Here is a 24,018-nt window from a genome sequence, read left to right on the forward strand (position 1 = left end):
ATTGGTAATGAATAAGATATATATACTAACGAACAAGACAGTATATACTGATGAACAATGCAATATATACTGATGAATGACAAAATTTAAAATATTCCGCTATCTCCAGGATCCAGATACAATATCATTTTTTGTTATTAAAAGTGTCATTTGTAATATAACATTTATTTTTATACAAAGTATCATTTACTTTTATAATAAAATATCATTTGCGAAGTATTATTTGCATTTAAAAAAGTATCCGTTGTTATTAAGAAAAATATCATTTTACCTCAGGTTTTGTATGCATAATTTCATTTGTTATTGATAAAAGTGTCATTTGTTGTTAGTGAAAATATCATTTACGTATAATAACTGGAAAGAGTAGGATCACGTATAATATCTCGATAGTAGAATCTATTTATTTATACACTAATTCTATCAGGTCGACTACCAATGGACATCTGCACGCACAATAACCTTCAAAGACTCAAACTACTTCACCTGTCGTGGAACAAATTGGAAGGAGATATACCGTCGAGTTTGTACTAATGTCCACAACTCGAGATTATTGACTTGTCATCCAACAACTTTGGTGGAAATGTGTCTAAACAAATTGGGAATATCACACTGCTAAAGGAATTGGATCTTGGTTGGAACTATTTGAGAGGTATCTTCTTATTTCTATACTGAGAATTTAACTAGTTTGATCCTTTACTAATCTCGTTTCTATTGATATTCTAGAAATTAGTTGATAATGTCATTCAGTTTCATCATTTACTTCTTGTATGCATGCACATCGTTAATTTTAATTTCAGATTTTTAAAAACTGAGTTGATTTTGTGTGAATGCTAACCCCACCACCCAATCCCAGAGTTTGGAAGAACCGAAGAATCAAACTGAAACCGCCAAAATGATTTGCACGATTGGGAAATTCAACTTCAATAATCATTAATCTTCAATAAGTTGTATTTGTCTGTTTTAAAATTCATTAATCAAACTCCTCAGGCACGCACATTTTTATGTTGAATCATTGTCAGCCGTGCATTTTTATTTTTCGGCAGAAATAAATTTTGTTGAAAAAATCATAATCTCTCTGTCCCAACCAACTTAGATCAATATTCCTTTTTGGACGGTCCCAACTAAGTTGATCAATTTCTTTATATGGAATGACTTTTTCACTTTATTCACTCTATTGACTTTATTACCACACACTAATTTAATTTCTTAAGATCTTGTGAATTTGCAACGGAAATTCAGTACTACAAAAGCAGTTTTGTAGTATAAATCTTTAATTCGTTTGAAAAGGTTTTATATGTTTCCTCAATTTTAGTTTCTTGATTAATATTTTGGATTGTCTATAATTGCTTTGACTCTGTTTACATCGATCTAAACGAATTGTTTGCAGTTCAGCCCATATACTTGCAGATTTGTATATCACAAGTATATTCCCTTTCAATACTTATGATTTTGGAGTTCATACTATTTGTAAAATATGATTATACCTCATGATTCAAATCGAGTTGTCATGATTTAATACAATTTCACAGGTGGTATTCCAAAAGAGATTGATAATCTTAATAATTTGGAGATATTAGACATGAGTTACAACAATCTTTGTGAACCATTTCCAAGACAAATTTGGAACATCACAACTCTCCATGAACTACACCTTCGGGATGCCTCTTTAAATGGTATGTCCCTTTCACAATATGAATACATACATATATGTCTTAAATTTATAAGCAAGAGTTTGTTCATCGTCCAAAGTGATCATTGTTGTCTCTGCTTGCTAGCTTCCATTCTTCATTTGCAACTTCGAATCCCTTCAATATTTTCTTTAGTCATCTTTCATTTAAATACAAGTCAATTTAGAAGAGATGTAGTCTTCACGAACCAACCTTCCATTTCCTAAGCATTTATTGAAAGATATTTCAAAAATTTCACAACAATGATAGAGGTGATATATACATGTATGTATAAAGTAAAATAGCAGGCATTGGTGAAATGATATGTGCATTTTTTTATTTATTTAAAGGAAGTAGATTTGTATTCTTATATATCCAAATTATCTGCCAAGTAATTCCTGAGAAGGTTTACTACCAACTTTCAGGTACAATACCATTCACCATTGAGAATCTATCAAATCTGTAGTGGCTAGAGCTCTCTTCCAACCAATTAAATGGTGATTTATTAAACATTATTTCCCCCCCCCCTTTTTTTTCTTTCAAATGCGAGTTCAGATAATAGACAAATTTTGCTACTCCCTCCGTCCCAATATTGTTGGCCACATTTCCTTTTTGGTTTGTCCCACTATTGTTGGTCACTTTCTAAAAATGACAAAGTTTACTTTAATCAAGTCAACAATTGCTCACTAATTAAATCAACAATTGTTGGCCACTTTCTAAAAATGCCAAAATTACTCATTAATTTTGGTGGGCCACACTCAATTAAAACATAACACTCAATTTCTTAATCTCCGTGCCGAAAAGAATGTGGCCAACAATAGTGGGACGGAGGGAGTATTTCCTTTGTCATTGCATGTACTGTATGAAATTGAACATGATTGATATAAATTTTTAAAAACTATCATATGTTTCTAATTTTGTTTTTTAGCTTGCTTGCTTGTTCTCATATGATTAGTTTGTGCTTAATTAATTAAATACTCCAAACCATTGTTGGATTTTCTGTTTCCGTACATACTGGATTTTCTATTTTCTCAATGTTACCAAATGATTTGTTAAATTATGATGTTGTGGAGTATACGTGCTGTGTATAGGTGCTATAGGAATAGAAGATGTAATAAGATTTGTAACAAAAGATCATTTAATAATTAAGTACTTCATGTGAATTAATGTTGACCAAGATATTCCTCGATCTCATAAATTTATTATGCTCTATCTTTAAAGTGATTTGTGTGAAGGGTTCTCGAATTTTCAGGTCCAATACCATCCACCATTGAAAATCTATCAAATCTGCAGTATTTACGGCTCTCTTCCAATAAATTAAATGGTGAGTTTCCATCATCCATCTGCAAGTTTCAATGTTTGTTTTCAAGTACATCTGCTCCATCTTTAAATTTTTAAAAAAATGTCTTTCTTCTGCTCCATCTTTAAAGTGATATGTATGAAGGGTTCTCTAATTTTCAGGTCCAATACCATCTACCATTGGAAATCTATCAAATTTGTGGGGTTTATGGCTCTCTTCCAACAAATTAAATGGTGAGCTTCCATCCTCCATCTGCAACTTGACATCCCTTGATGTTCTTCTTCTCTCAAATAACAGTTTGGAAGGGACAATTCCACAGTGCTTTCAAAACTTCCAATCTTTGCTCATCTTTCATTTAAATGCAAATCACTTTAGTGGCCTCATTCCATCAATATTCATAAAAGGGTGTAGTCTTATCTCCATCAATTTGAGTGGTAATAAATTGCAAGGAAGATTACCTAAATCCTTAATCAATTGCAAAAGTCTTAAGAGCCTCGATGTCGGAAATAATAGAATACTAGACAAATTTCCATTTTGGATGGAAGCTCTTCCTTAGCTTCGAGTGCTAGTTTTGAAGTCTAACAAATTTGATGGTAACATGTCGTTGCCTTCGCAAAGCTACCTTTCGTTTCCCAAGTTGCAAGTTTTAGATATATCGAGGAATGCATTTGGGGGATCTCTACCTCAAAGACATTTCAAGAATTTTAGAGCAATGATGGATGTGAAGGAAATTCAAACTGAAATTAATATACAATTATGAGGATTTGAACTTTGTAGTTTACATGGAGATGACAATCACCTTGAAAGGTCAAGATCAGTTACATGGGCAGCTGATCGGGCCAGAAGAAGAAGATGATGAAGAAGAAGAGTATGGATTTATAGATGGATTTGGATGGAGAAGTGTGGTGATGGGATATGGAAGTGGATTCATAGTTGGAATTGGAATTGGTTACATTATTATTAGAGTAACACCAACAGAGAGGAGGAGTTGATACTTTGATTTGAAGATGGTTATTTTAATATGTGTCTTACTTTTTCTTCATTTTAATTTGTTTCTCTCTTTCTCTTTTATCTTTTTGAATTAGGTCGACTTACATGCTACCACTTTCTGAAACAAATTAAATTGTTAATTTGTTGTAATTCATTAGTTTAGTTTGCTCTGTGAGACTTCTGTCGTGCTTAATTAGATATATTGTAATTACAATTCGGTAATAATTTATGTAGTAAAGGCTGAATTTTTCCTGAATTTAAGTTGGTTGTATTACTAGACCAAATATCCAAACAAATACAATTCAATATCTACACGCGGTTGATGACATAGAATCTTTTGGTGCATCAGTTTTGCTGTTTGAACTAAGCCTCTTAACATAAATTATTCTGGTTGTGTCACATTGATTGAAACATCTACCATCGAATACATTTTTAGAAATGATGCTTTAATGCATTTCATGATTGATATAATTATAGTTCCGAAGGTTCAATATAAGTTATAATGTTAACTGTAATTTAAACTGATAGGGAAATAGAGAGACTTTGTGAGCTCAACAATAATGGAAGTTGAATAGAAAGGACGGATTTGGAAGGCAGAATTAGGAGAGTGGGGTGTGACGATGGAAAAAATGAATTTGTTTTTTCTAAATAATGAAAAAAATAAAAATAAAGAAGAATTAAAAATGAAAAAAAAAATTGGAAAACAGTTCGTCTAATTTATATCTTCAAAGTTCGTATTAATATCAAATATATTTAATAAATTATTCTCGAATAATATTGATTCTCCATTCAAATTAGTATGTACATTGAAATTAAACGATATGTTTAAATAAATAAATATTTTCATATACAAATTTGTTTTAATGAAAAGAGCGAAAACAAAATATTTTAAATTTTTCATAACCGATTTGTTTTTGTGATATCTCGATTTTTCCCATAAGTAATGTAGAAGACCTTTAATTAGTATATTATTGATACACGCCCAGATTAAATAAATTTCATAAAATGGTAGATTAATGATATTATTTTTGGGATTGGTTAACAATTATTTGATTTTAGTACAAACCCATCTCATAATTATTTTTCTTTCTTTTTGAAAGATCTTTATTGTTGGGCCCGAAGTTCATAAGTGAAAGTTTCTATTTTATTTGGACTTAGGCCCAAAGTGGAAACTCAGATTTGTTTGTGTTGTAACGTGAGGAATGGAGTGGGCAGGAGAATGATCACTTATTATTTTATTAGAATTCTGTGAAACGAAAGAAGCCACGTTCATGGCTTGATTCACATTTTTTTTTTTACAACATTTCCTATGCTATTACATCTCCACGTTAACTTTCACCCTCCCATAAAAACCTTTCCTCCTTTTTGTTCCCCAACCACCAGCCTTCTTCCAAACTTTGAGACGGTAAATCTTCACATCTGCAGCTCTTATTTCCTTCTGTGAATTCCTCAACCTATTTTAATTTTCTTTCGAACACCTGCAGGGAGACAAAGAAAGCCAACAGATCAGTGACTATGTGTGAATCAGAACATGGCAAATTCAAGTAGGAAATTAAATATTACTCCATGTTTCATGATAAGCACCACAAACAAATGGGTCTATACATTTTGGGAGGCAGTAATATTTTTGCATGTATATACAAAAATATAATACATGAATCAAGTACTCTTGATTATAGAATAATTACCAAGAGGTTCAAACTTTTCGGCCAACATCAATCGATTCTCAGGGCTGGGGATTTGCACACAGGGAAACTATTCTTCATCAGCAACCACTTCTTTATGCACTCACTGTGGTATTCATGTCTGCATTCGAGGGTTCCAATTTTTTGTTCAAGCTCGTAATCGGTCTAAAGATAGAAAACCCGAATTAGTCACAATTTTTTGTTCTTGCTCTCCTCGTTTTCATCGCTTATGATGGCCTTGTTATCGCCCAGAGCTGAGAGCAAGCAACGAAAAAATAGTTAGCACACGCGTCAAATCACCATCTTCCCCAGCAAAAATGCGAAGTAGGAGGGGGTTGGTGGTACTTACGGTTCAAGTATGTCAATGCAGCAACGAAGAGGACGTTGAACAGCAGAGAGAAGGTAAAGAGAGCTATGATGCAGATCCAGTACCACGACTCCGTTGTGAACAAACCTCTGTCCTTGAGAAGGGTCTTGCCTACAGTTGACTCAGATGAATTAGCAGGCGCAGTTGCATTCCATCTCTCATAGAGGAACTCATTAACGGCGATTGCGTTCTGTCCATACATCATAGGAGAGATGTAGTAACCCCATATCATCCAATCTTGGATATCATCTGTCAAAAACCAACATTCATCAATTCAAAACAATCACTCAATAGATAATATATGATCAGATGCTTGATTGTTTATTTACTCAAAATTCTGTTCATAGGAAAGAAAGATGCTTGATTGTTTATTTACCCTTTGCAACAACAAAGCCTGCCAACACAAACACCAACAGAAAGTTCCAAATGTGTTTGCAACGACTTGAGTTCTTCCTACTACAGCAATGAAACGGAAGAGGGAGAGAGCCATCTGATGCACCCCAATGAAGGCCAACAGTTGTTTGAAGAACCTGAAAAAAGTACACATAGCAAATCAATAATCAATCAAAACATTCATTTCACATTCCTCATTTTTATACACATAGCAAATCAAGAATCAATCAAAACAGTCATTTCACATTCCTCATTTTTATACTTTGTTGTTGAATATTCACTTGCAAAGTACCTAACAGGAGAAAGTGCAAATCCAATGGTGTAGTAGGTGAAGATGATCCACAATGCACACTCCACGACAAAGATGGGAATACAAAGCACCCAAATTGGCAACGCGAAGGCCCAAGCTGGGTAGAATAGACTGTCCCTCTGCTTGAAAAACACAGGAAGCCTAAAAACTGTCATTGCAAGCTCCTGCATTCCATTGAACATAACACTGATAAGACTGTAGAATTTTGACGGAAAAATGAAACTTTTTAATATTATTGTCAATACTTCATATAAATAAAACTAAAATTTATAAAAAAATGCATGCCATCATCATCTCTGTGCATGACACTATATCATTGTCGGATAAGAATTTTTGGTCACATAGGAATTTCATATTTCTATCAGACATACACAACTATCATCTCTGAATAAAGCCTGTAAATTCCAATTTCTAGGGGCAACTGAAGATTAGATTTGTATTCAAGCAATTAAACAAAATAAATTTTCCTATTTATCACATTACTTTTTACCACTACCTAGTATAAAATCAACTAATTTATTGTGGAAAAAATAGGAGTCTCGTCGCTGACAACAGATAATTATCACTCTGTTTAAGGATTCTGGTGCATATATTTAAGTACAATGCAAAATTATGAAATAATATCACAAACAACAGTTAATCAACACAATCATGGATAACACTATCAGCAGCTTCCGAGAGCTAAAGTTAAGCATAAGTAATAAAGATCCAATTTTATTACAGGCAACTGGTTTTTTTCATCTCCAAAATTAGAGAACGCATGTAAAACACGGTCAGCGACAAATTAAAAACTGTGATTCATCACTAAGCAGCCGCCACATCCAAGCAATAGAATCATTCACACAGCGATGAAGATACAGACGCACTAAATAAGACATACGAAAAAACAATCGGAGAATGCGGGGCAGTGTTTGTTGAATGGGTGCTAGGGTTAAAGAGGAGGAAATAAGAAAATGCAGACCTTGAGACACCCATTGACGACGGTGGTGCCAGGCTCGGGGCAGCCATTGGCGGCGGCTGTGCCATGTCTGTGGTCGGGGGAAATGAGAGCTTGTGTGGAGACGGGAGGGAGGAGATGCGGAGGGTGCCGGCACGGCGCGGTGGCGGACGACCATGGCCGTGGTCTTGAGCCACTGCGGCCGCGGGGTTCTGTAGATAGGGGGAAGGGCGACGGAGAACCGAGGGTTGAGACGGCGGTGCCGGTCTTCACCGTTGCTCGCCGGGAACTGCAGGAAGGGAGGAGTGGGCGGATTGCTAGGAGCGGCGAATTGCGGCGAGGAGAGGAGAGTTGGATGTGAGAAAATGGGGAAGAGGAATTGGTTTTAGGTTTAGGGAATTGAGGGAGAGAAATATTGATTTTGTGTATAAAATAAAATAATCTATGTGGATGTAAATTGCCACGTCAGCGATACAGAATTGAGGTAGAGACTCTAGAATTACAGGGATTTTAAACCTTGAATTATTAGATATGCCACATGGGACCTAAAATCGAGGGGAGAGCAGGATTCTCAAAACGTATTATATAATGATGATGATGATTGAGTGGTGATTTAATTGCGTATTGAAGATTCATGTAGAAATTAAATACAGTGTACTAGTGATGTTAAAACCACCAACGAACCCATCTATAGTATATAAAAGAGGAGTTTTCTCCCTCTATTTTTTTCCTCTCTTCTTCCATTAAAATTTTAAATATTTTTTTCTTTTTACCTTTTTATATTGTAATTATTTTCTAAATGTCATCAAATTTGATCATGAAAAAATAATCAATATGTATCATAAATTTAATTTTGTACAAAAATCATCAAAAATGAATTTAAAATGAATAAGTTATGAAAATTTAAAATATTTTATTTTATTTCTCTTCATTCAAAATTTATAGCTTTTTTATTTATTATGATGAACAACATATGTTTACTGAAAATTTTTATTATCGAATAATTTTTTAAATTTATTTAATAACTATAATTAGCATTACACTTTGTATAAATTGAATATTTACATTTTTAAATTCAGGATTTTATTGAGTAATTGATGTGAATTATTACATTTTACTAAAACATATTTTGTATCTGTTTATATTTTGTTTTTTTATTTTTATATGTATTTATTTTATTTAAATTTATCGTTTAATTTCGATATCGATCGTGCATCACACAAATGAGCATATACTAGTTGCATCGCCAATGAGGCTTAGCTCAAGTGGCAAAATTGAGGTACTCAATGACTCTCCTTTATGAGATGTATTGGGTTCAATCCCGCCTGCGTGCGAATAGTTTTCCAGTTTTTCTCAACTTTATGTAGGTAGACGTCATGCCTTCGTGCATAATAAATAATTTTAGAAAATAGAGACACGAATCGAACACAGTGTATGTAAATTTATCATCAAACACAGATTTCGACTTCGACATTTAATGCTCAAACTATATGGGTGATTCTATTCATAGCCCCCATTTTACTCCTTACAGCCCATCTTGTAAAATATTAATAATAATTAATTAGAAAATTACTATTTTACCCTATATTTTATTACTTCAAATTAAATCAAATTAATAATTTCATCTATCATAATCTGTTATACTCCCTCCGTCCACGAAATGAGTACCCATTTGTGGACGGCACGGGTTTTAAGAAATGTATGGAGTGTAGTGTGAATAGTTTAAGGGTCCCACTTTTTGAGTGTATTAATTAAAGAGATGTGTGAGGTACACTTGCCAAAAAGGGAAATGGGTACTCATTTTGTGGACGGACGAAAAAGGAAATATGGGTACTCATTTCGTGGACGGAGGGAGTAATAAATACGTTTATGCTTATACAAACTCTGAAAAAAAACTGCATAGCCCCAACTCAAAAATTTGAGAACTACATGAAACAAACAAAATTGATACCATCTTCGATTAATTTTCTTAAATTTTTTTGTAGTTTGAACCTTTTTTTTTGGAGTGAAAAGCAGTAACCGCGGCAACGATCCAACTGAGTGGAGAACAATGCGAGTGTTCTTCCCTGCACTCTGCACCATATTCCACCTCCAAAACTATCGATTCTCTCATGATCACCCAACAACACTCGTGTCCCTCATTAGTTAGCCATGAGTCTCTTGCAACATCAGAGTCACTCGAGAACGTGCGGCCTTGATATACTACTTGTGAAAGAAGCGAGTAATTGTTGTTTGGAAGTATTGGAAAATTGAATATAAAGCAGATAAATAGCCAGAATAATTGGCACCAACTGTGCTCTTTATGTAGCCATTATATAAGATTGGATTATTCTTGGTTGTGTAATTGAGATCAAGCACAACGTCGAGAATGATGGGCTTGCCCTCAACCACCCAAGGAGCAGATTCGACCATCAGAAGAGATTCGGCAGAAACTGGAGGGCGCCGCCGCTGCCCACCTTCGATTCCCGGCGGTATCGCCTCCCTCGGCCACCACTTTGTTCAAGGACGATCTCTAGGAGCCCATCATAATTAATATTTTTGAACTGAAATTGATAAGTTTTATGTTGCACTGTACGCTGTTAGCTTTAATGCATTTTGCCAACAATGTAGAGAGACACACTAATATGCAGTTTGCCATTATTTGGTTCATCTAAAAACTTTTGTTATCCTAATATGAAAGTACTAGCTCATACATGTTGTAGCAGCAGCTGGTAGCGTTACTATCTCGCTGGAAATTGTGCTGCTGATTCTTGAGCCTATCACGCTGCTCAGCTGCTCCATCTTGGCTCTCATCGTCTCAGCCACTAAGGTCGCTGCAGAAGCAACAACGCAAGATTCGTCCCTCTCACCATGTTTTGAGTTCTCTGTTGTTAATGCAGCAAGACCAGCTGCAACACCTTCTGTAATCTCCTTTTTTCCACCATGATCTGCAAGACATATAGGCCTAACAAATCATTGAGTTTCCTGTTGTCCTCGCTATCCTGCCATATGAGATAAAAATGACTATTCATGATAGTTGATGGAAGATCCTTAAACTCATTTCATGCACACAAAGACATCACGGATTTTAAGTTGCTAGAAACATGGCAATAGCGTAATCTTTTTCTGGGGCTTGGCATCATAATATGTGTGGTATTTAGGAATCCATTGTATGAGAAACTAAAAAGAATATGTTAACTAAACATAAAACCAAACTAACAGACTTATTAGTCCTGCTAAATTAACTATAATTCACATAGCATGTTCCATTATCTTCATCAATCTAAGTAGAAGAATAAAACCTAGAGTTGGATTCTGCTAGAGAGCAGCTAAAAGATACGCAGAAATACACCAAAGAGGCAGACCTAAAATCAAAATCAGATGTTAAAGCACATTGAGAGAATTTGCATCTTAACCTAATATGATCATGATATCCCTTTGTTTTCCATTGTATATGTTGACTGTCGTGGTCTTCTATGACCTTGGTCACATTAATGCAAAATAATGGATAATGCTAATATTCTTCTCTATAGACAAGCCTACAAAAGGAAAGGACGAAAAGGGATTGTATTGATGCTGGCAACAGAAAGTTGCTGCATGAATGTGAAATTCTTCGTAGTCTGCTCAAAGTTTCTGGTTGAGCATGAATATAAGTTAAAGATGCTATGGATGTACTAGCAACTTCTGAAAACCGTATTGGTCTTCTTCATGACCAACTGCACTCTGTTCAGATGATTGGTGAAATGAAGTGCTAGTTTTAAGATGGCTGGAACGCATAACCTATATTAACGATGTATATTGCTAAACAGGCACAACTTCTTGCACAAGATTTTCATATGAAAATTTTCTGCAAGGAGATAGCACAGCCACCGACCACACACAACATAACTTCTGATATGAATAAGCTCCCCATACACCAATACAAGCTTACTAGAAAGAAATGCAGAAAAGTATTTCATTTATATATAAACGATGTAATTTTCCGTACCTTTAGACAACTAAAAACCAAGCTGGCACGACCAATTTTAGACTTAAAAAGTTCTCCAATAAATCGTATATCCATTATTTGTTTCAATATTCATTTGATCCTGCAATATGATAAATAAAAATAAGTGATAAATTGTATGTGAGGTAAGAACACAACGTGTGTTCAAACTAAATACATGTGAATCTGTTTAGATCACCTTCTTATTAATTAAAGTATTGAACTCTTCCTCCAACAACTGTAAGAGCATCGACGATATTGCCATCACTATTGAGGTGTAAAAGAAACTCATTTCATTCCATAAAGTTATCAATTAATTACAATATACAATCTGCTATAACAAAATTGACAATACATAAGAGTAATAGCTTTTCTCATTAATTAATACTTCAAAAAAAAGGGACTTCCAATAACTAAGATAAAGCAACCAATATTGAAACAAGAAAACATAAAATAGGGAAATGTTTACTAGAATTCCTGAAATGCATATACAATCGGTTCATCCCCGAAATATATATTACGATCGAAACCGGAAGCCTCTTGATTCTCGAAGACTTGAACAAGACAACAACCAAATATGAAATATATATATTTTATAGCCCCTTCATTCTTCTTTTGCGACTCCCCTTCGATCTAGCTGTCGCTCACAACACACGGCGGCTCTGAATTTCATACCGAGGTGGTCCCGACGAAGAGGAAGACTGACGAACAATGAGTAATTAGAAGAAAAACTCCGGCAGCAACATGTAAGACTCTGAACAATGAGCAATCAGAAGAAAAACTCTAGCAGCATCAGGTAAGACTAAAAATCGGGCTATAAAATAAATTTCTCAAAAATCTGTCGTTAAAAAGAAATTGAAATGAGGAATCATTTGCAATTAAATTAATTTGGAGCTATAAAAAATAGGGTAAAATAGTAAATATATAATTAATTATTATTATTATTTTATAAAAGAGGCTATAAGGAGTAAAATGAGGGTTATGAATAGAATCACCCAAACTATATATATTAAATTTTTCCAAATTTTTCACACGCCCAAAGTTCTATGGCCCAGTCCAGTTAAGAAAATGGGTCAACTCGTTTTGGACAACACTTTATGCTCAAATTTTTAATTTTTAATAGTGTATTTCTTCAAATTTTGCATTCAGTTTATTTTAGTTGCAAATTTATCATTAAAAAATCCATAATTCTCATCGAATAACATAGGATTAATTTTCTTGTGCATAAAATTAAAATAATCACCCAACTTAACAATGCTATCCCTTCATCAAACTAGCTAACTCCTCTAATCTCTATTGTCCCCATTCACATATTTCTAGAAACTTTTTCTAGGTTAGTTGAATTTTGAAAAAAAAAATCTATAGATTGCCTTGAGACTCTACAAGTTGAAAATGATGAGTAGTTAAAAAAATGTGTGTTTATTATATACTATTAGTCATTAACTTAACACATATCCCAACTATAAACTTAACTTGTGTTTAATTTATTTAGTCAATACAATATTAATTGAATCTATTTATATAAGAAAAGAAACTCATAAATTTCATTAACCGAATTCTTCCGAAGAAGTCTTGCGGGAGATAACCTCTTAATTTTCTGAAAATTGGATATGACTTTAAAGGGACAAATGCCCATAACAGCAAAAATAAAAAATGCAAAATTTTTTTTTTAAAAAGTACAATGTAGAGAATATAATAAAAATAACTAAATTCTATTTTTATTTAAAAAAATAAAATAAATAAATCAAGATTTTCCTGCATAGATTTATTGAAAAATTAAACAAGAATAAATTTAGTAATTTGATATCATTGTTTCAAATAACAAGACTTTTAAGTGCAGTTCCTAACTTCCTAATGGTTGATCCTCTCTCTCTCACACACACACATAATCACACACATTTCCTCTCCAGTAAGAAAACATCTCTCTCTTTCTCTCTCACTCTCACACACACGTAATCACACATTTAATTTCCTCTCCCGTAAGCAAACATTAAACCAAATTGTCAGAATATATTTTGACCTATCACTCAAATTATATACTCTTACAGTCTTACTTCTCCCTTTTTTTAGGGCGAAAAATGATGAAAAATATATATTTTCGTATTTAGGGTGGATAAATTTTTTTAGCAATCTTTTTTCACTCCAATTAGTGATAATATTTTCCCACAATTTTCCATCCTATAATATGAGGTAAAAAATGCTAAAATTTCCAATACGTTCTTATTCCTCTTTTTCTTAGTTCCTACATTGGTTGTCACTTCTCGACATTAAGTAAAAATACTCCCTCCGTCCCATATATATAGGCTTGTTTTCCTTTTTCAGATGTCCCATTTATATAGGCCTATTTCTATAAAAAGTAATGTTTTTTTATTCATTTACTATTATATCCCTATTTAATTCTTTAATTTACTCTAACTTTAATATATCATTGAATAATAAATATGGGCATATTAGGAAGTTTACTTATATATTTTCATTTTCAATGATTTTTCTTAATCTTTGTGAAAATCTCAATTAGCCTATGTATATGGGACGGAGGGAGTATAATCCAATGTTTTTTACCAAGTCCAAAAAACGACTTATGTGATTCTGAACAATCTCTCTCTCTCTTAAAGGCCTGGTTCTGAATTTTCCATTCAGTCAGAATTGCCCTTCCTGATCACACATTTAATGGCAGTATATACATTTATTCTGTCAGATATTTGGATACATTTTTTTCTTTTCATTTTTCACATTTTGATACAAAATTCTTACTCCCTCCGTCCATCAATTCGTGTCCTAAGAGAAAGACTGAAAGGGGCACGGTCACACGGGTTTTAAAAAAAAGTGTATTATTTATTTGTTGAATGAAGAAAGGAATCCACAATTAGTACGTATAGTTGACTAATGACATTTTTTAAGATTAAAAGTGATGGGATGGGTATCACAATGACATATGTGTAAATAAGTGTAAAATATAAGGGTAGTAATTAAGGAAATAGTTACTAAAAATAAAAACACGAATTGGTGGACAGACAAAAATGGCAAATAAGGACACGAATTGGTGAACGGAGGGAGTATAACATACAATATCACCAACATGAAATATTCAAAGAATGAGAAAATTCAATGATGAATTATTATATATTACTAATTATAATATAAAAAGATCAAATTGTCCCAAATTAATAATCACGTATTTTCAAGTTAACTCACTTAATGAGCTCACCAGCTACTGAGCTGAGTATCATCAACATCTCGAGATCTAGGAGCTCGACTCGTTTACAGCCCTAACTGCAATGCATTTCAATGTTGTAAGGAATAATTATTTTTACCTTTTTTTGGAATACATTAGCCTTTCTTGCAAAGATTACAAACAACCTAAACGACCTCTTTTCAGGTGTGATTTATGATAACTTGAAAAAAGCTTCTATAGTAACTCCATCTCATAACTGAGTAAAAAAACTCATCTCGTACCTTCTTCACCGTCGTTGGTTCGTCGGGTGTCGGCTGCATCCTCCTCCGTTTCCGCCTGCACTGCTGCCTTCCTCTTGCTTCCCCTGGTGCCGGAGTACTTGGCAAACGCTGCCTTCAGGGCAGATCTTACGCTGATCTCTTCTTCTTTCTTATGCTCTCTGCTCGTCTCTTGATTCTCCTTAACTTCCTCGTTTCTTTCACTTACAGACGCGATAGGATTTTCAGCAACGGGCGCAGCAGGGTTAGGAACTGCGCGCTTGAACGGCTCATGGAAAGTATCGTACAAGCGTCTGACCTGTCGTAGAAAAAAATGATGATTATCTAAAGACATGCTCTAGATAACCGAAACTGCAATACTATGATTGTGTATCAGATTTGGACCCAGCATTGTGCAGGAACCGCAACAAACACAATACCTACCTTTCTTTCTCCTATGCCCGGGCAACGGGCAAGATCTTCCATTGATGCGTCCATGATATTGGAAAGAGACTAAATTCGGTAAAATTCGAAGTCAGTGCAAAAGAACAAAATTAGTAACCAATAGAATCAAGTGCATAATAAAAAAACAGAGCCTTACCCCGAATGTAGATCCAAGAGTAACAACATCTGTCTTGTTAACATGCCGGATTGATGTGAGTGCATGGTTTAACTATAACAGAACAGGACATTAGTATCGGTTATATTATGTTAATCAGCAGTTTATTGTTTGTCGAATGTAACTACGAAAGCTAATAAACTATCAATAAAATGAGCCATACCCGTGAAATGTAGTCCATATCCATCTGTCCCTGAATAAGATCGGCAGGTTTATTTTCATAAACTTTAATGGTCTCCAGGTACCGACCACACTCTTCCAAGCTAAATAAAGAAAAGGCAAAAAACCAGTCGGGTAATGTAAAAAAAATTACATAAGAAAGGGTAAGAAGGGGGCAATGGCATTAGCAGTTTTCTAGTTTCAAAAACCAATTTCTTCAATGACACATTCTTTTCAACTCTGAAAAATAAATTTTGACGAGCTAATAAATTTCATTGTAACATAGGCACTAGACACAGAAAAGATACCTCCAAGCACATAAAAGAGTGCAGTCATGGAGTAGTGCTGTTTTTGTGACTTCAAGTAGAGGCTTAACAACATCTTCCTGGTACCCACAGGGGAGAAAATCAGAGACCCCTTACAAAAATTTAGATCAAAACTTGTATAAGATGATATCAAAGCCTTACCACATCAACATGGCACAATACGACGCGAAGCTTGAAATTCTTCTGCAGTTCCCTTATCCGAAAATACAGATAATCTGGATGTAGAAGATGATAACGAAGACTGAAAAAGACAACAGAATAAATCCTGTTTATGTAAGAGGATCACTATACCAACTGAATAAACAATGGAAAGATATGCTAACATGTAGATTCTAACAATATGCAATGAGGACTAAGAGTACCAAAATCCATTGATAAGGGAGATAACCTCTTAATTTTCTGAAAATTGGATATGACTTTAAAGGGACAAATGCCTATAACAGCAAAATGAAAATGCACGAGGGGAGACATTCTCATCACCTAGAGCAGCATAAATCACCAGACTTGGCCTAAGTCCTAGAATAATTAACATTAATAATCTAGGTTGAAAGCTGGAATATGTGTCACATTATCAGAACATAGTAATACAGAGAATGCCTGACAGGCTAAGCATGTTGCATTTTGCCTTCCAGTTGGAGCCAATGTCAGCTAATAATAGTTGGTTGCAGATTGTTTCCCACCATAGTTTTCTATGAAACACATTGCTTCCTTTTAGCTTCTCAAAATCATTTTCTGAGCAATAAAACATGTTCTCTCTCTCTCTCTCTCTCTCTCTCTCTAATAGAATTTTGTCCAATTTCCCACAAGTAAAAAGTAGAAAGTACTTAAATATCAGAACAGTTAGAGAAAGGGACATAATCAAGTATGCTTTTAGCATCCACATCAAACTCCTCATACATATAACCATAGTATAACAAAAAATGCAGTTTATTTTCTCAGTTTGTTAATGAAATTAAATCTTGCTTCTGGGTATCAAATTATAAACTTATTTTCGTTCAAATATTGGTGTTTGGAAGCCAAAAACTACTAGTCAACCAAGATTTTGCAGATAAAAAATAAACCCAAGGCAAAAGGAAGTGGCCAAGTTAGGTTTATGGTCCTCATTGTTGCACAGAGGCGTTGTTAAAGGTCCTTTCTCGAGATTTCAGGTATATCAAATAGGGGCATTTCAATATGATGGTGTCAAGATATTGCTATCTCAAGAGCCTGTGCCAAAACACATGTTTCTATGATCATAATAGTGGCTACATCGGAATAAGAGTGCTGTCAAAACATGCCATAGGAAATGTACTTGATTCCAACATATAAACATTGATGAAACTGTACTTGACTTCAAACCTCAAATAAAGTGCACAAGCATTATGGCCCAACAAGTAGTCGCAAACAACATCAGCGAAAACCCATCGAACATTCCTTATATGCTTGGAGCATGAATATGCCACAGCAGTTTACAGTCTCAGAGTTTGGAAGGCATCGCCAGCTTATAACAGGCCAAACTAAATGTAATTTGAACAAAATAACAAATACAAGTCACCAATTTATATGCCGATAGAGGTTAAAAAATGCATTATATCAAAAAATTTTAACTGGCTAAAGATCACATTTACAAAAATAAAAGAAAAATGCAGTGTGCTAACCCAAGCATATAAAAACTGTAGTCTGTAGGTTAACATAATGACCAAGTAAACATTGAAAAACTCCCCAGGTAATAATGTTTAGTCATTTTGAGTCCACATAACGAATTACACATCAACAATGAGTTTGGCATATGCTTATTATTGATTGAACATATTGGTAATAGTGCACAACAAAAGTAACTCACCTGTCTATGGCTTACGATGATGGCATTCCGATTTGCACCAGCTGATGAAACTGAAGTGGATGGAGCTTCAGAATGAATGGTTTGCCTAGAAGATGACAAAAATAGCTCTTGATGTAACCAACATCCTACATGAACCACTCTAAAGCAAAAAAGCGTTCTCATAACTATACATAGATATATAGAGACCTTGGATGGGATCCTTGAGAGGATGAAGGGGCATCTTTGGAGGACTGAGCCACTGGTGCAGACGGCGGGGTGGTGTAAAATTCAGTGTTTTTGATAAAATTGAAAGCTTGCGAAAAGGAGGAGGAAGGCTTGAATAAAGATTGCGACTTAGGTTGGGAGCTCTCAACCACCTCTTCATATGAAGGTATTTTCACAACAAATGATGCATTATTCTGTTTCTGCTGCTCAGGATCACCTCTGTTTTCCATCTTCACAACTCACTCTCCTAATTCACCTTTCCAAAATCCCTCCTTTCTACTTCCTTCATCAGTTTAAATCAAATTTAGCATTATAATTTTACCCAACCTTCAGAACATTCAATAAACACATACAACCAAATCAATTCAGTAAAAATTCAGCCTTCACTACAGAAAATTCTACCGAATTCTTCCGAAGAAGTCTTACGGGACAAATTACATCCATGAATTACAGCAAATTAACAACATAATTTGTTTCAGAAAGTGGTAGCATATAAAGTGGTACCTCGAATGGAAGAGCAGAAGTGGTGGTGGAACAATTTAGCCGGAGCGGATGATGCGCACTGCGGCGGCGGCTTGCTTACCGATGCTCCAGACGGCGGCGGAGAAACGCGGCGGAGGAGAGAATTGGGAGAAACAATACTAAGTATTAACGGTAAAACTCTTCCAACTTATCTTGGATCAAAACGACATCGTCTTAATTTATGAAGTATTAAAAAAGTCATTAATGATACATATATCATTTGTCCGTAATTAAAACATACTTTTTCCATATATCATTTGTCCATAATCAAGGACATATATAATTAAAACAAATACATTTATTCATACTTTTACATATATAGTTAAAACAAACATTTTTCCATACATCATTTGAGAATTGTAAAAAAATACATGAACTTTGGCTCATTTTTTTTCCCCATGAAATATATTGTTATTAAAAAATGATCCAAATAATTCTTTTATATTTAACTAGCTAGCTTAATTGATTTAATTAATGATAAATGATAATTATTCATGAGTGACATGATTTTTTTTATTTGAAAATATATCCCGTGATCAAAACGACGTCGTTTTGAAAAATAAAAAATAAAAGAATTATTTGAATCATTTTTATAGCAATATGTTTCATGGGAAAAAACAAAATGAAGCCAAAGTTTGCGTAACTTTTGATAATTCTTAAAGTTCATAGAAAAAACAAAATGAGTCAAAATTTGTGTATTTTTTGAGAATTTTCAAAGTTTATGGGAAAAATCAGAATGGACCGAAAGTTCGTATATCTAGATGCCAATAAAAAAGAAAGAAAGAGAGAAACAGTTGAAGCACAAGCTCTTACACCAAACTTAAGAAAAGGTATGATACGAAGATCAAAGTAACTCGAGCAAGCCCATAAATTTTTAATTTCGTAAAGAATGTCCTTAATGCTTAATGCTTAAAACTACTACAAATTGGGATGAAATGTCCTTAATGCTTATTTGACATGAATATATGATAAAATGAGATATAGAAAAACATAGAAAAAATTCAAACATCAAAATATTTAATTTTGTAAAAAACATCAATTATTTGAATGCCCGATCCAATCTATTTGATTAATTTTCAAGTGACTCAAGAATGCTCATATTTCCAAGAGACGAAGGGAATTCAAGTATTGTTAGACAAATTCAAGAATCTAAGGAGGCGTTAAATTTGGTTTGAGTGGTAACGCATGATTGATAAAATAATTCACTTTAATTAAATATTTGGTTTGCATGATTGGACACATGATTGATAAATCGGCTTACAATCGTTTATCAATCCAAAGTTGGGTGGATTATATGATATATGCAATCTCAATTATTTGAATGCCAAGATCTAAAATGCATCCAAGTTATAGACCATTGTAATATGATATCCAAGATATGATATATCCAACCTCAACCGATCAAAATTAATAATCATGTAAATCATTGTAGACGAAGTAAAAGCTCCATTTTCCAGTGAATTAAAGACGGTGGAGAAGAATAGCGAAAATCAGTTCGCCAAGTGTTCGACAAAAAGCCCAGATGAAAATAACTGCTTATCTAATAACGGGACTCCATCACATAACTATTTTAAATGAGATAAAATTAAAACTTAGCAAACTTTGAACATAAACAACATTGTATAAACTCAAAAGCACAAACTCACAAGTAGCAATCATAAAACAACAATCTGATGTCTGGAAAAGAACAAAAAAGCAAGAAAGAAAAGCTCATAACATATATTTGTCTTGAATCAACTTCTCCTCTGTGTTGGAGTAGCTCTCTTCCTTGTCTTCTTCTTCTTCTTCTTCTTCTTCTTGTATGTATATCCGACGCCAAAAAAGAATTCCACCAACCATCTTGGCCTTCCAAATCGAATAATCCAACAACCAATTCCAATTCCAACTATGATTCCACTTCCATATCCCATCACCACACTTCTCCATCCAAATCCATCTATAAATCCATACTCATCATCTTTGTCATCTTCTTCTTTTGGCCGCATCTGCTGCCCATTCTCCTCGTTGCATTTTCTCGTCAACGGAACTCCACACAATCTCAAGTTTCCCACATATGAATCATTCTCAAATGTGGAAAACAACAATCATTCATTGAAAGGTTTAATTTCGCAAGAAATGTCAACCTCGTCAATTCACTTGGAATTCTTCCATCCAATTTGTTCGATGACAAGTCCAATGATTCAAGCACACTTATATTTCCAAGAGATGCAGGTATGTGTCCCATGAGATTATTGTGCGACAAATTCAAGTATCTCAAAGAATTAAGATTACCTATGAAACGTGGAATAGTCCCAGAGAATTTATTGGAGGATAAGTCAATGATTGTAAAGTCTTCCAACAATCTCTTCAATAACTGATCCAAGCCTTTCAAGGTGATTCTCATCTCCACATACCTTAGAAAATAATCAATACTTGTAATTAGATCTGTCTTATTTTCCTTCACATCCATCATTGCTCTAAAGTTCTTGAAATATGTTTGAGGGAGAGACCCCACAAATTCATTGTCAGATATATCTAAAACTTGCAACTTTTGAAATGGAAGGTTGCTTCGTGAAGCCAACGACATGTTACCATCAAACTTGTTGGACTTCAATATAAGTACTTGAAGATTAGGAAGAGCTTCCATCCAAAACGGAAATTCATCTTGTATTCTATTATTTCCAACGTCGAGACCCTTCAGACCTTTGCAGTTGCTTAAGGATTTAGGTAATCTTCCTTGCAATTTATTACCACTCAAATTGATGGACTGAAGACTACACCCTTTGATAAATATTGATGGAATGGGGCCACTAAAGTTATTTGCATTTAAATGAAATATGGACAACGATTTGCTCAAGTTTCGAAAGCATTGTGGAACTGTCCCTTCCAAACTGTTATTTGAGAGTAGAAGAAAATGAAGGGATGTCAAGTTGCAGATGCAGAATGGAAGCTCACCATTTAATTTGTTGGAAGAGAGCTCTAGCGTCCACAAATTGGATAGATTCCCAATGGTGGATGGTATTGGACCTGGAAGTTTGAGAAGTCAACGTAGATATATATTGCTTTAGAGACAATCTGGATACATAACATGGCAATGAAGAAATACATTTTATGCACGTGAAGTATTTTGATAGAAATTAAATTAGCTCTTCTATTCTTATATCACCCATGCATGTCTCATATATTCAATGGCATCTTAATTTAATATAGCATTTGTTAACATTGATCCTTAAAATTAATAGAGTTACAATATGGTTGGAAACAACAAATCCAACTATTGTCAAAGTATTTAGTTAATTAAGCACGAGCTAATTAATTGAGAACAACCTAGCAAGTTGAGAAATCAAAGATTCAAAATTAATTAGATATATAAGTCATCCTTTTCTACTTCATATGTGGAGTAACAAAGGAATTAGACAAATCGCATATCTTATATGAACACGCGTATAGACAAATTTCCTTGCAATTTATTAACACTCAAATTGTTAGACTCAAAAATACACCCTCTCATAAATATTGATGGAATGGGGCCACTAAAGTGATTTGCATTTAGATGAAATATGTCCAAAGATTTCCAAACTGTTATTTGAGAAAATGAAAATTTGAAGGGATGTCATGTTGCACATGGAGAATGGAAGCTCACCATTTAATTTGTTGGAAGAGAGCCTTAAATACCCCAAATTTGATAGATTTCCAATGGTGGATGGTATTGGACCTGGAAATTGGAAAACCCTTCATATAAATCACTTTAAAGATAGAGATGTAAAGCACTCACATTTTTTGACACAAATTAGCTAAGTCATACAATTCGAAAAAAAGTGTTTTCTATTTTTTTTTCTTTTATTATTAATATCATTCGTGTTCTATTTCATATTGCGCATGCATTGGCAAAGGAATTAGACAAATTGCATATCTTATCTTACCAAATGTAAAATATTAAAAAGACTAGTTCAAACCAAAATGGCCAAAGATCCGATCAAGTTTGTAAAAAAGTTATTATATCAAGTTGCAGATGATGAATGGAAGCTCACCATTTAATTTGTTGGAAGAGAGATCTAGCACTTGCAAATTGGATAGATTCCCAATGGTGGATGGTATTGGACCTAAAAATTGAAGAACCCTTCATTTCAATCACTTTAATTAAACATGGAGCATAGTAAGAAAGACATTTTGTTTTGTACTTGAAAACATGCGCTGAAACTTTATTATTTGCTAAATGCCTATAAAGTATAAATCAATTAGGAATGCACACAAGATATTCTGTTACAAATTTTATATTTCCGTGTATCACGAAGACATGCACACCAAGTATACTTGATGACATCATAATTTAACAAATCATGTGTTAACATTGAGAAAATAGAAGATCCAATATGGCTGGAAATAGAAAATCCAATTGGTGTTAGAGTATTTATCTAACTAAGCATAAATTAGTTATATGAGAACAAGCCAGTACGCAAAGAAAACAAAATAAGATAAATATTTGATCAAGTTTTGCAATTGTTTCTGCTGAGTTGCAGATAGCAAGGGATGTCAAGTTGTAGATGGAGTGGAAGCTCACCATTTACTTTGGCAGATAATTTGAAATATCTTTTCAACAAATGTATCTAAAACCAACAAATTAGGAAATGGACGACAGATAATTTATGTAATGTTCCATATATCTCATTTTTTACCACTAAACTGATTTATAATTGAATGAAAGATGGCCGAAGATTTGCTAAAGTTTTCATAGCATTGTGGAATTGCTTATTCCCAAGATATACATAATCAATCTCTTTGGATTGCCAAGTCGTAAAAAAATTGATTTGATTATTATAACACGACCACGAAAATAATAAGTATAATTAGAACACTATATTTAATGGTTCGTTTTTGTCAATTTGAATACATTATTAGGTGAATATTAAATGGTAATTGTTCAATCCAAATAATTTGACTCCGTTCAATTTAGTCTTGGCAATGGTTCAATTAAGTGGGGCCTCTGATATTTTTACAAATTGGTTTTCAGTTTTTAAAATAAAATTAAAAAGTCATTTTTTTAATCAAATCATACGATTTATTGCTAAAAGATTAATGTACAAGAATTTATATCTAACCTATTCAATGCAGAGTCATATATAGTTAATCTAACCAATCTAAAATCATAATTACTATTAGAAAATTAGTTAGTGGTGTGCTTTTTCTAATTATATGAAAGTGAATAATATTGTCATATGGGCTAATTTGTAAACAATTCCATTTAATTAGATCGATGTAAACCGAGTCAAGTATAGAAAAAGAGAGAGAAATAATAATAATAATAATAATAATAATAATAATAATAATAATAATAATAATAA

General features: G+C 33.6%; 3 protein-coding genes and 2 long non-coding RNA genes across 5 annotated transcripts; 1 reads left to right on the top strand and 4 right to left on the bottom strand.

Annotated features, from left to right (window-relative positions):
- Window positions 1–428: 428 nt before the first annotated feature.
- LOC131006372 (uncharacterized) lies at window positions 429–2,182 on the top strand. The gene is made up of 3 exons (XR_009095498.1): window positions 429–649; window positions 1,530–1,673; window positions 2,093–2,182. It is a non-coding gene; the product is annotated as an uncharacterized LOC131006372 (long non-coding RNA).
- A 3,320-nt stretch (window positions 2,183–5,502) lies between these two features.
- Window positions 5,503–9,731, bottom strand: LOC131014074 (uncharacterized). The gene is made up of 6 exons (XM_057941998.1): window positions 9,670–9,731; window positions 7,674–8,091; window positions 6,695–6,876; window positions 6,386–6,539; window positions 5,992–6,258; window positions 5,503–5,896 (listed from the first exon to the last, which is right to left on the bottom strand). Exons 1-5 carry the CDS (start codon window positions 9,729–9,731, stop codon window positions 6,238–6,240), a joined length of 837 nt encoding a protein of 278 aa, XP_057797981.1. The 3' UTR covers window positions 5,503–5,896; window positions 5,992–6,237.
- A 445-nt stretch (window positions 9,732–10,176) lies between these two features.
- LOC131006373 (uncharacterized) lies at window positions 10,177–12,431 on the bottom strand. The gene is made up of 3 exons (XR_009095499.1): window positions 11,813–12,431; window positions 11,617–11,716; window positions 10,177–10,630 (listed from the first exon to the last, which is right to left on the bottom strand). It is a non-coding gene; the product is annotated as an uncharacterized LOC131006373 (long non-coding RNA).
- Window positions 12,432–14,771: 2,340 nt separating this feature from the next.
- On the bottom strand, window positions 14,772–18,797 carry LOC131006374 (DNA excision repair protein ERCC-1-like). Its single transcript, XM_057933556.1, has 11 exons — window positions 18,680–18,797; window positions 18,158–18,458; window positions 17,972–18,056; window positions 17,488–17,570; window positions 16,291–16,390; window positions 16,132–16,208; window positions 15,828–15,927; window positions 15,647–15,718; window positions 15,490–15,558; window positions 15,070–15,364; window positions 14,772–14,886 (listed from the first exon to the last, which is right to left on the bottom strand). Exons 2-11 carry the CDS (start codon window positions 18,403–18,405, stop codon window positions 14,858–14,860), a joined length of 1,158 nt encoding a protein of 385 aa, XP_057789539.1. The 5' UTR covers window positions 18,406–18,458; window positions 18,680–18,797; the 3' UTR covers window positions 14,772–14,857.
- Window positions 18,798–20,430: 1,633 nt separating this feature from the next.
- LOC131014081 (receptor like protein 22-like) lies at window positions 20,431–21,323 on the bottom strand. The gene is made up of 2 exons (XM_057942010.1): window positions 20,821–21,323; window positions 20,431–20,734 (listed from the first exon to the last, which is right to left on the bottom strand). Exons 1-2 carry the CDS (start codon window positions 21,321–21,323, stop codon window positions 20,431–20,433), a joined length of 807 nt encoding a protein of 268 aa, XP_057797993.1.
- Window positions 21,324–24,018: the final 2,695 nt, after the last annotated feature.

The sequence above is a fragment of the Salvia miltiorrhiza genome, chromosome 1 (genome assembly GCF_028751815.1).
Source record: "Salvia miltiorrhiza cultivar Shanhuang (shh) chromosome 1, IMPLAD_Smil_shh, whole genome shotgun sequence".
Lineage (NCBI taxonomy): Eukaryota > Viridiplantae > Streptophyta > Magnoliopsida > Lamiales > Lamiaceae > Salvia > Salvia miltiorrhiza.